General features: G+C 36.7%; 1 protein-coding gene across 3 annotated transcripts in view; it reads right to left on the reverse strand.

Annotated features, from left to right (window-relative positions):
* prdm6 (PR/SET domain 6) overlaps nt 1-12,899 on the reverse strand; it is a 125,023-nt gene that overhangs the window by 5,528 nt on the left and 106,596 nt on the right. Inside the window, exons 7-8 of one of the 3 annotated variants that reach the window (XM_008114062.3) lie at nt 12,853-12,891; nt 60-236 (exon numbers count right to left, since the gene is read on the reverse strand). The exons of 1 other annotated variant lie outside the window; for it this stretch is intronic. In XM_008114062.3, coding sequence (XP_008112269.1) covers nt 60-236; nt 12,853-12,891 — 216 coding nt within the window. The remainder of the gene's footprint in view (nt 1-59; nt 237-12,852; nt 12,892-12,899) is intronic. One more of the 3 variants, XM_003222979.4, reaches the window with a different exon arrangement.

Consider the following 12,899-nt stretch of genomic DNA (forward strand, 5'->3'; position numbering starts at 1 on the left):
ACTGACTGAGCTTAGTGGTCTAAGGCCCTTTCTGCTGATCTGATCCTTTGATTACTTACTTAAAGGGCTTCTCCCCTGTATGTGTCCGGATATGATTGTTGAGTGTAGTAGCACCAGCAAAGGCACGACCGCAATAGCCACACTTGAAAGGTCTGTCACTGGAATGGGTGACTACATGGTTCCGGAGCTCTGAAGGTTGGGAGAAGGATTGGGAGCAGTGTCCACACTGATAGGGCCTGCAGAAAATAGAAACACCCGATGTGATCACTACTTTTCCTTTTTTAGTTAAAGCATATGGAAAAGAATTTGGACAGCACTAGCAAGGTTTTGAATACTAATTTCCAAAAGGGAATATAATAGTGATCTTTCTTAAGCCCTTATTTTGCTCTATCACTTTTTTGAAGGAGTGAAAATTGATTTATAAAAATACAGTTATATGTTGCAAAATCTAATATTTGATTAAGTACAGGGATCTTATGAGAAAGCTCCAGCCCTCTCCCTCCCTCACATGCGAAGAGTTTATTAGGATGTATGAAAGAAGATTCTGGTTGCAACCACTTCCACAAAGTATAAAAATTATATCTTGTTATTGCTCATTTGATCTGGTTAGGGGATCTTCATCAACTAATTAATTAATTAATTAATAGATATTTTAATATCTCTTCTGAGGATACTGTACATATGCTTAGAAGAATCAAGAATTGTACTCTTTTTTGTTTTCTCTTTGGAGCTCATTCTTTGCAGCTATTCTCTTGCGCTAGTGCTCCTTCTGGCGTTAGCTCTTAACTCAAAATACTACTCATACATCAAAGCAAACCCAAAGTGATGCTCTTAATTCAAAACACCCTTAAGTTGGGACACTCTTAAGTTGAGGTTCCATTGTACAAAGAATATCTATTCAAGACTTGAGTGCTGGTCCCAGACTGACTCCAATCTCTAAGTTTTTCCGAAAACTTCTACTGCTTTTGGAACTCAAACATAGATTAATAAAACAGAACATTCTGATGTTTCGAAATTTCAAAGTTCATATATGACAACTTGGATAATTTACTTAACATGCTAGAAAATAGGTTAAGTTTTGTTTTACTTCCTTTCCATACATTGGTGCATTGGGATGTAGCTATGGAGAGGGGGGCGAAAATGGAGGCATTGCCCCCCAGTAAGAACTCTGCCCTCCCAATAAAATATCCTTCATCCCTCAAAATGAGCACTGCTGAGAGTGAGGGTGTATCTCCACTGGCCAGAAAAGGAGATGTCAATTAGGAGTGGGGTATTTCAGTTCAATGTTGCGAGAGGTTACACTGCATACCAGTGAGCCAGTTTGGGGGCTGGATGGCGGCCATATGGCAGAGCACCATTGGCACCAGTTTGGCTGCTCAATAACGACCCTCACATTGCCCCCATTAATCTGGCATTAGCACAGAAATGGCTCTGGATACCATTCAACACCTGGAGTGATGATTTCCAGATCAATGAAGCAACATGAGAGAGGGAGGCGGGAAAGGAGGTATTGTTACCTCTTTTCCCTCCCTATCCAATCACCTGATCACTTCAGATGTTGCCACTTCATGTGTCAAGCAGTGTCCAGTACAATTTCGTGTCCATTGGACACTGCAAACAGATTGACAAGACAAAGGAGGTCCAATCCTCTGTCCCAGGTGGCCTGATTCCAGAGAAACAGTATGGTGTTGTAAACAGCCATGTCTGTTTCCCAAATAGTAAGTGGCACAGCTGCTTACATAGGCTCAAAGTCATGGTTTGCTCTGAATTTTTGGGGGAAATTCAGAGCAGCCCATGATTTTAATTAATGTAGTTCAGGGCTGTGCTAACCGGTCCAGGCCAGCATTAACCAGAATCAGTCTGTGGGTCATGAATCTGCCAAAGAACTGATTCATCTTCTCTTTAGTAATAAATGCATTCTGAGACACTGAAAACTATTAACACATAGAATGTACTACTGTGTTCACATTCCCTTGATCACTTTGCCTGCCTTTTTTCTTTGCATGTCTAAACTGCATTTTTAAATGTTCATCTGATATTTTAAGTTGTGCAATATTAGAAGTCTGTGTACTGAAGGAAAATACGTTTGACAGAACAGACTCCTTATGGTAGAGGCAATAGCCCTCATTTCTCCCCCAGCTACAACCATAGCGCTTATACACTCCTGTTTGCATTCCTCTTTCAATGGGTATTCATCTTCCACTACTATAGTAACAGGAAAGAATCCTATGCACATTTTGGGTATGTGTTTGTATGAATGATATCCAGTGTCATGCATTAAAAAAGCTCTATATTTCATTCAAAGCTGCCTGTCAGTCAAATGCAATATATGCATTGGAAGCTTTTCCTCCTCTCCTGGATTAGGATTAAAGTTACTTTTAATATCTCTCTGCGAAATATCTCCTGTCCTAGCGGATCAGCAATTTTGTACTTCCTCAGCTTTTCCTCAAATTTCCATGCATAGTTATAGTTTTTAAACAAAACAGATGTTTATTGAAAATGCGATCAGCATAGGCCTGATAAATATTTCAAATTACACAAGTCTGAAAATTGGGATCATCAATACTTTTTTTTTTTAGAAAAAAACACCCTTATTATGCTGATCTGATCAGAATTGGGTGTTTTGTAAAATAATGACCACAAATTTGCTCCTTTACATAAAGTTTTTATGACTTGCTTTTACTTTTTTATTTTGCAATATGTGACTAAGATTTTCTCAGAATATAGAGGAAACAGTAAGAGAAAAGTTAAAGTCTTCTAATGGACTTTCAAAACACTTTAATTTGCTGATATGAAACAAAAAAATCTGCTCAAAAACACTAAAAGTACTCACACTGGAACATCAACATTTGTATTTAGTGCTGAGTAACAACTGAATTGATAAAAATAATGAATTTGTGAAAGAACTTTGTGTTTTTATGATTTGGCACCAAAAAAGTCAATTAAATACAGCTACAGACTGAGTCTCTCAATCCATAGAGGAAAAGGGGGTTATTCACATGTCCAATGAGCACTGAGTTTATACCCAAGGAGCCCTGACAGAAGAAAGAGAAGAAGGCAAAATGCTGCACGACTCTGCTTATAACCGTGGGCCTCAACCTGTGGGCCATGGCCCGGCTGTAGGCCGTGAGAATGAAGATCCGGTCCGCGAACCTCCTTCCTCTTTATTTATTTAATTTTATTAATTTTATTTCTTCTCCTTTCCACAGAGCTGGCCATTGCACTGGATAGACCACATCAACTCTAGATTATTAAATTTGGTTTTCTGAGCAGATGGCGACTACTGGATGGCATATGTTCTGTAACAGAAACTATAGTTGATGTGGTCAATGCAATACAATTTTATGAATCAGCACCCCAAATAACCAAACCAGATCTAAAGTTGACCAAAAACTGATTCGTAATCCTTGTACTAATGTTGGAGAGTGGTCCCTGGTCAAGTGGGCCCTAGTCAAAGTGGGCCCTGGTCAAAAAAAAGGTTAGGAATCCCTGACTTACAAAAAGGCCTGTAAAAACAGGTCCCATGTATTTCCCCACTTGTCAACACACTTTTTGCCCTTTTAGCAAAGTGGCCAGGAAGGGAGTAGAAATTACCCCACCCTCCTGAATCTTTTTCATTTTCTCTGGGCTAGCAGCCATTTCCAGTCTTGCCATTGATTGGGCATAAGGCAAGTGCATAAACATCAGAGTCATCTCCTTTTTACAGAGAGGCTTTCTACAAGTAGAGTTGTCCCCATCTTCTCTTTCCCCATCAGAGTTCCTTGAGGGAAAACACAGAGGGCATTGGATGCACCACTAAACACTTTCCCCAAAGGGGAAATGGGTGGCTAGTGGCAAGAAGTTTTGGATCTGGAATATTTGGAATTTCAGATTTCTAAATGAGAGCGACTAAACCTGTATAATACTGAAAAAAGGTTTTTCTCCAGAAGTCTGTATAATATCTGGCAATGCCATGTAGGTTATATGTGCTCTCCAAACATTAGACCATACACAGATATCTGGTGTTTTGAGACATAGGAGAAATATGTAGGGTAAACAAGAGAACCCTATTCAGATCTATCAATTCCTCTATTTTGGCAGGCCTATCTTTTACAAACAAGGTTCTGTTTTTTATATTTCTCCCACCAACAACACTCCATGAGTGATTATTGGCTGGCCCTACTCAGGTTTGCCCAGCCCTAGCTTATTGCTTCAGAGTTTGCAATGGTTTTTGTGGTGCATACTGTATTGATCATTAGCTATCTGGTTAGAATAAAAAGAGATGGCAATAAAAACCTAATAAGGTTTGTCACTTTTTGAAATGTAGCTTCAACTAGATTCCCCCATATAGTTTTCATAGGGCTATATAACTTCAGCACATCCTAACATAAACTTTTGCATTAAAATTGAACCAAATCAAACTATTCCATGAATTTCTTTAGTTTACTCAGCAAATTGAGTACAAAAGTATCACAGTTATTGCAATGATTTTCGTGTGAAGTAGAAAGATATGAAAGATATGAAATAAAAGGTTTTCCTTATACTTCTGCTTTCCACCCCATAATTATACTATTTCTACTTCTATATTTCATTTTCATTCAAGTTCCTGATACAGTTTTAGTCTAAATTATTTATTCCTTTTAATATAAAATCAGCCTGTTTGAATAAAATACTTGATAACATTACAAACTGAAAAGTCAAAAGACCGAAATCTGATTGTTATTCTCAACTAAAGTTATATCTATGTATCAATGAGTTACATCTATGTATTGATTGACTATTCAAAGGACCTTGATTCCATGCATCTACTTTAGTTGAGACTAACAAACAGAATTTTGTCCAAAGATCTGAGCGGTAAAATGAAGGACTCTGGTTTGCTCAGCCCCAGCTTATTGCTTCAGAGTTTGCAGTGGTTTTTGTGGTGCATTGATCATTAGTTTAGAGGAGAGATTTCAGAGGAAAAATATAACTAAATATATATAATTATAACTGAAATATATTGTTTAAAATGCTACAAAATTCTCAACCAGTGTTAACATTGGTAATACATCAAAGTATGGGACTATTCTATCTCCTTTCCTTTCTCTCTATTTCATTTATATAGTATTTAATCTCTTTGCAATCTTAGTTATAAGTGTACAGACAAATAACTATCTCCAGTAACTACCCTGTAGATACCAGATGCCATCTGATCTTGGAGACAAGCAAGTTTGATCTTGATAAGTACTTGGATGGAAAATCACTAATGAATACCAGGTGCTGTAGGTTATATTTCAGAGGAAGAAACGGGCAAAACCATCTCCCAGTAGTCCTTGCCTAAGAACACCTGATGAAATTTATGAGGTTGCCAAAAGTCAACAAGTGACTCGAAGGCACGCATATACACTATGCTACACACACTGCTTTAGAAACAAGACTTTTGAAGGGTTGTGTTCTGTACAAACATATGCATGCTATACCATCTGAAACTTTGCACTGTGTTCCGTTATTAACTCCTCCATGACCGTTAGCTGGTGAGAGAAGGCAAGGTTTTTCAGTGGCAGCACTAGGGTTGATGAATTCTCTTCTGGAATAATCCAGAATTGGTTTTTATTCCACCAAGCTTTTAAGAATTTTTGAACTATGTTTTGATTCTGTCTCTTGATGCTGCTTTCAAAATGATGATTTTAGAAGTTCTGTTACTCTATATTGTATTAAAGTATATTTATTAAATCTCTTTGGAGACTGTTTTGAAGACTGAAGAGAAGTATCGGGGGGGGGGGGGGAAGCATCCCTGACCCACTGCCAATTTCATTTGTCTCACAAGTCCTTCTCCTCGCATCTACATATTGATCACCTACATGATGAGATATACATTCTGTTTCCCCCAAAATAAGATAGGGGTTTATGTTAATTTTTGCTCCAAAAGATGCATTAGGGCTTGTTTTCAGAGGTAGCCTTATTTTTCCAAATGGACTTTGTAAATGAACTATATATAGGGCTTATTTTTTGAAATAAGGCTTAGATTTCGAGCATCTTCAGAAATGCTGAAAAATCATGATAGGTCTTATTTTCAGGGTAGGCCTTATTTTGGGGAAACAGGGTATATGTCTGTGGGTTTCTAAGCCATCATAAACTGGAAATCTACATGCACATATCTCTACATATGTAGCATTCCTTTGTAGATGTCTGCAATCGATGCAGTAATGTTTGGATGAGTATTGACAGTATGCACAATGTCTGTGTAAGTGATGCTTTTTCATTGCTTACTAAGAATTACCTTAGATACTCTGACCTGTACAGCATACACAACACAATTATAACACTTGCATTCCACTTGCCATAACTGCAAAATTCTGTGATTTAAATTGCCACACACTTTGAAGGTGCTACAAAAATATCAAACGAATCTCCAAAGTTGCTTTCTGGCTCAAACCACAAAGGAATGATGGCATAGAACAATCATGTAATGAAAATTGTATAAGACCAAAAGAAAAATGTTTTTGTCCTAAAATATGCAACATTCTGATGCATTTTAGACTTTTCTCAGAAAACTATGATATGCTTGGTCTTTAAACCAACTCTTGTCCACACCCCCAAACCTATTTATCTTAACGGGAAATTCTGAAATTAAAACAAGCATTTTTGTGGCAAACCAGTACAAAATATTTAAAGCAAGCATTCAATAGGATTTTCCCAATTACCACCAATTTCAGCAGTGTGGTTTTGAGGAGTGTCTTGGGAGCACATGTAGCCCCATGACACATGTTGTTGCAACTGAAGTAGGAGCAAGAAATCACTCCCAAAATATCTGAAGGCCTGTCATGTGGAAGAAGTCAAAGATCTGTTCTCTACAAACCTGGAAGAGGAAGACTAGATCTGCTGGTGTTTAAGATTACAAGATATTTTGGATGAATGTTGGGGAAACATCTTGTTAGTGAACACAGTTTGATCATAAGACTAATTTCTGTGGGTGGTCTGTCCCTCTTCACACATCCTCAAATAGAAGCTTGACTGCTCTGGGTCTCCCGCAGGAGAAGAGCGGTATATAAATTAAATAAATAAATAAATGTTGCACATACACATTGTTTTCTAAATTGTGGTCTTCCAGGTGTTTTGGACTTCAGCTCCCAGAATCCTTGATCATTGGCCTATTCTAAATTCAGTCAACCATTGTGCTGGTATAAGAAAAATAAAGTACTGTGCATCACATCTGCAACTTAACCTCAAACATGAGTACTACATATTTTTTCCACAACTAGTAAAATACTTTGCAATCCAGGGTAAAATGTGCTGACAGTTGAATTGCTACAGACTTTATTAATGGCAATGGAAACATTAAAGCAGTTGGTGTAATATTCTAATATTTTGAGCATTCTTACCCACCTGATCTGTTCTGATATAGTAGGATACAGTTTTGATTTTTGGAAGTATCTTAAGAAAATTAGGAAAATATCCTTAGGCATATTAATGATTATAGTTCTGAAGATCAGCTCAAAACACACTACTTACTGACTGAGTTTTAGAATTAATGAACAATATAGTTTTAATTGTTCTCTCCCTCTAACAAATGTGTGTGTCTACATAGCTAGAATTCAAAGCTATAGGGAAGGATGCAATGGTGGCCAAGCATATAGTGCAATTCAATTACGTGTAAAATAAAGTATACTCTCTCATTTGTCAACTGAACTGCTTAATTGTGACTACATGCATCACTGATCACCAATACTATTATTTTACAGTGCTTCAGAGCATGGATCATAGAATTTTTTCGGTTGATTAATGACCTAGCACTAGTCAATAACTCAATACTATACTATATTTTAATTACTCACATTATAAAATCTTTCAGGAGAGTTCCTTAAAAAGTTTCAAAGAAGAACTCCTCACACTATAAGATGCCAGTTGATCTTTTAGGGCCTGAGTTCACCTCTGGATATTAGAGACTGACCTTTTATAGTGAGAGCTTTCAAAGAAGTAGCTGTGTAAATCTTTTGCAGCATAAAAAGAGGGAAAGGTAGAGGAGGAAAAAACAAATATGTCAGCACCTTTAAAATTGACTGTTTTTTATTTTAGCAAGATGTTTTGTGAGCATAAACTTACTTCTTCAGGTACAGTACTAATTAAGGACATAATCTATACCGTTGTGGCAGTGGGCTAGAATGTATTATAATCCTGAAAGATGTAAGGAAAAGATAATATTCTAAATCATGCTTTGTAATTTAATGCTTTAAAAAAATTAGAGCAAGGATCATGATCTGCACCTTCCTGGATCCTATTACATTCCATCCCACTTGCAGAACCACATAAATGCTTTATACTTTGGGCTTTAATACCATTTTTTTCCCTGCATTGGAAGGAATGGGATTATATCTACAAAAACACATGCTAAAATAAAAACCAGATAATCTGAAAGATGCAGTCATTTTTTTCTCAACCTCTTTTCCTCCTTTTTAGAGTGAGAGTCGTTTTTTCAACTACAGTAGAGTCTCACTTATCCAACACTCGCTTATCCAACATTCTGGATTATCCAACGCTTTTTTGTAGTCAATGTTTTCAATACATCGTGATATTTTGGTGCCAAGTTTGTAAATACAGTAATTTCTACATAGCATTACTGTGTATTGAACTACTTTTTCTGCCAAATTTGTGGTATAACATGTTTTGGTGCTTAATTTGTGAAAGCATAACCTAATTTGATGTTTAATAGGCTTTTCCTTAATCCCTCATTGTACCAGGATTTCATTGTACCAGGTTTAACTATTATGTTTTAAAGATTTTATTGAAATTCTTGGATTGGATTATTTTAGTATTGGTGGCTAACTGATTCGAGATTGTGTGGTGGCTGCCATGAGACTCCATCCCCGAAGAAGGCTCTAAGCATCCTAGGACACTAATTTTAGTCAATGTGATGAGGTTCCCAGAAAGGACCACAAGGGGCATCTTTGTCCAACTATGTTGTGTGGGAATACACAACAAAGCACTCCTGTGGGCTTTGGGGCCCACAAAATTGGAATTATAGGGTTGTACTGTCCCATTTCTAGTTTAAAATTACCACTACTTTGCTCTTTTTGGGAATCTCTGCTGAACCCTTATTGGAGGCTCTTCATTGTACATATAGATCATGTACTCCGGGATCAATGGAGAAACCCGCTCTCATATAAATTCTAACCATGATATGGTTGGTACAATAAACAGCCTAAACAATGTGAGAATGAGTGAAACCTTTTATTTCAATGTGATTGCTAATATAAAGAAATCAAGAAAAATATGTTTTCCAGCTTTAATTCTTTTTTCAGAGAAATTTACCCACACATAAATAATTTATTACACCAACATGAAAATTTTGGCAATGACAAAACAAAATGACTATGGAAAATTCTTTCCCACATATTCTTAATATTAAATTCTTTTAGCAAAAAACAATGTACTGAGATGTGCTGTAATCATGAGCAATTGATTTTCTAAGAGTGAATGGGATCATTAACATTTATTAGCCCCTGGTTATCTATTTTTAACTGCTACCACAACAAAGAAATAAGTCACTAAATACAACCAATTAATCTCTCTCTTTTTTTTTATAAAAAAAGAACAAATCAACATGATTAATTTTTATCCTGTAAAACCAAAGCATTATTCAGCTACTACACTGAAATGAGTGGAACCAAATATGAAAATATACCATCTATCACAAAAATGAAGGATATTACTCTTTCCAAACCATAATTTTCCACAAAAGAGATGTTCAATTGCCGTTCAGCGTGTGACACTGAAAGCTACTCCTGCAGTTGTGTTTCTGCTGCAATGAAGTCACATTTTCCTATTTAAATTGTAGTGTTTTGGAAAACAAACTCAACCTTTGTGACTTCGACTTGCTACTAGTACTCATCACTTAACTGAACTTTAAATATACAGTAGAGTCTCACTTATCCAACACTCACTTATCCAACATTCTGGATTATCCAACGCATTTTTGTAGTCAATGTTCTCAATATATCGTGATATTTTGGTGCTAAATTTGTAAATACAGTAATTACTACATAGCATTACTGCATATTGAACGGCTTTTTCTGCCAAATTTGTTGTCTAACATGATGTTTTGGTGCTTAATTTGTAAAATCATAACCTAATTTGATGTTTAATAGGCTTTTCCTTAATCTCTCCTTATTGTCCAACATATTCGCTTGTCCAACGTTCTGCCGGCCCGTTTACGTTGGATAAGCGAGACTCTACTGTAATTATCTGAGGTGCTCCATTTTGAAAACAGGCCGAGTAACCTTGGATTGCTTCTATAAAGTTTGAACTTTCTGTGTGGCTTCTTTGTAGGTTCAATAGTGTTCTCTGTGAAGATCCTGGAACTTCCAGCGATGTTGTTTCCCTGAGTGACTCTAGAAATATAGTACAAGGGCTCTAACATTATAGTCTTAGAACATTCTTGTGTGATTGATCTAGGTAGGCTAGGGGAAACAATGTCATTAACGATTTTGGAAAGCTTCCCAGAGAGCGTTATTAGACTCGCTTACACAACTTTTGTTTTGTGTTAAGAAAGAAAAATTCAAAGAATGCAAAGTCAATTTCAAGGAGAGGCTCCAGTAAATAATAAAGAGCTACCTATTGTTGATGCTGGGAGAAGGAACATTTATACAGTTGTTACATGAAGTGGAAGTACTGGGAGTTAAAGATGCTATATTACATATAAGTAACAATGTTACAGTATCACCAGTAGTACAATGCCATACCCATCAACATTTTGCAGTTGAAAATGGAACATGTCCAGATGGCAGAAGTTATTAATGAGGAAACACATACAATCTAGGAAAGGCTGCAGCACTGTTCCTTTGCCTGTGTCTATAGGCCTCTCCCTTCTATTAGTGAACACAGTTGGCACTAATAAAATAAACCAAGAATGATGGGAAATGGCAGCAAGAGGATAGAGAAAAATTGGGAAATTTTGAAAGTAGTGAAAAAACTGAAATGATAGCCTGGGCCGGGCTGTGGCGCAGGCTGTTGAGCAACCAGCTGCAACAAATCACTCTGACCAAGAGGTCATGAGTTCGAGGCCAGCTCGGAGCCCGTGTTTGTCTTGTCTTTGTTCTATGTTAAGGCATTGAATGTTTGCCTTATATGTGTAATGTGATCCGCCCTGAGTCCCCTTCGGGGTGAGAAGGGCGGAATATAAATACTGTAAATAAATAAATAAATAAATAAATATTTGGAATAATTGGAAGATATGCAATACTTCTGGATTTCAGAATGCCATTTCAATCATATTATCTAGCTATCTATCAGAAGGGAAAATTCCAGGCCGAGTGTGTGTGTGTGTATGGATGTATGTATATGTATTTGTGTGTATGTATATGGCCACCCACTTACCCCCACACACTCACACGTGGTCCAATACATATTTAAAAACATCACCTGAATATTTCCTTCATTCCCCTTTCCTATGATTAGTGCCTTCCTGGTTTCTCAGACAAGTCTGTCTATAGTGAGGTAGATCAGTCCAATACATTACAGACTGAATAAGACATAGATATATTAACCCTGATAATAACAGTGATATGATTTAGAATTTATATAGCATTTTGTGTCTGCTCGCAACACATAGTATCACATATGTTATCTGTTTTATTAATCTGTATGTCAGATAAGAGGTAAGTGCATATCTGAAAGTGCTTATCAACTTCATGGTAGACCCATAATTTGAAAGGTCTTTCCAGGTTCACAGTTATGCTACGGTAACTCTATCTCATGATCTATTGAAGCTCATAGAATTACCATAATGTATCTTGTACAAAATCTACATTGGGGTTGGGAAAATGCTGGGCATGGGCTGCATGGAGCTCCCCTGCTAAGTCCAGGAAAGGCTTTTTAAATAAGAAGGAAGCATACTGGACATGGAGTTCCATTCCCTCCATGTATTAATAAAGGTGTTTTCCTGATCAAAGACAATTTAGAGGGTGACAGCAATGAAATTGCTCGCATTGTGGTGATTTGAGTGGGAAAATGTGTTTTTAAATGAAAAAGTTTCAAGAATTGTGTATGTGGGACAACAGGGCATAGTGAACTATGGAACACCCCAAGGTTGCTCAGCAAGCCAATGTAGCCCTCCCCAACTATTGGTAGTTGCCCATCCCAATCTAGATACATGAAAGGGCAAGGATTTTAGAAGCTTTTAGTATATTTTTGTTATTTTATTTTTGGGGAAGTATTTATTTTTATGCCATATTTCTTCCAGCAATCTCATGGAATCATACATGATTTCCCTTCCCTCCTCCCTCAACTATATGTTCTCCAAACAAATCTGTAGAATATATTTGGTGACTGTCCCAAGGAACTTCAAGGCTAAATATATATTTGAACCCAGGTCTCTTCAATCCTAATGCAACCACTCTAGCCCCACCAAGATATATGTAAGATGCAAAATTGGGATCAAATATTTGATGTTATACATAGCACAGGAGGTATTTTAAGATAGCTAACAATTTAAGCGAATTACTTTAACCATAAAAAGAGCAAAACAATATGAAAAAATAACTGAGCTGCTTAAACCACACAGCTAATCATTCATGGAACATGAGAGATGAAGCATTTCTTAGAAGAAATCTCCTGGGATACACTGGCATGCAACCTATCCACAGTCCCATCGAACATGCTACATGTCTTTATTTATAGAATTAAAATTAACTATAAAGCTAAAAAGCATATAAAACTCTTGGGGAAAATATCCAGGTAACCCAAAACATAATAACCCTTAAACACTGTGACAATCAAATAATTTTTTTAAAAAATATTCAGGTTAATAGCTCATTACAAGAACTGCTCTTGAATTTAAAAATAAATTACAAAATAGTTTTTTTCAATGATTCACTGTGATTGAAGGCTTCCGCTTACCCCTTTCTGGAGCCCCCCAAATGGGATTGTTGGGAATTTCTGCAGCA

Source organism: Anolis carolinensis, chromosome 2, assembly GCF_035594765.1.
Source record: "Anolis carolinensis isolate JA03-04 chromosome 2, rAnoCar3.1.pri, whole genome shotgun sequence".
Taxonomy (NCBI): Eukaryota; Metazoa; Chordata; class Lepidosauria; order Squamata; family Dactyloidae; genus Anolis; species Anolis carolinensis.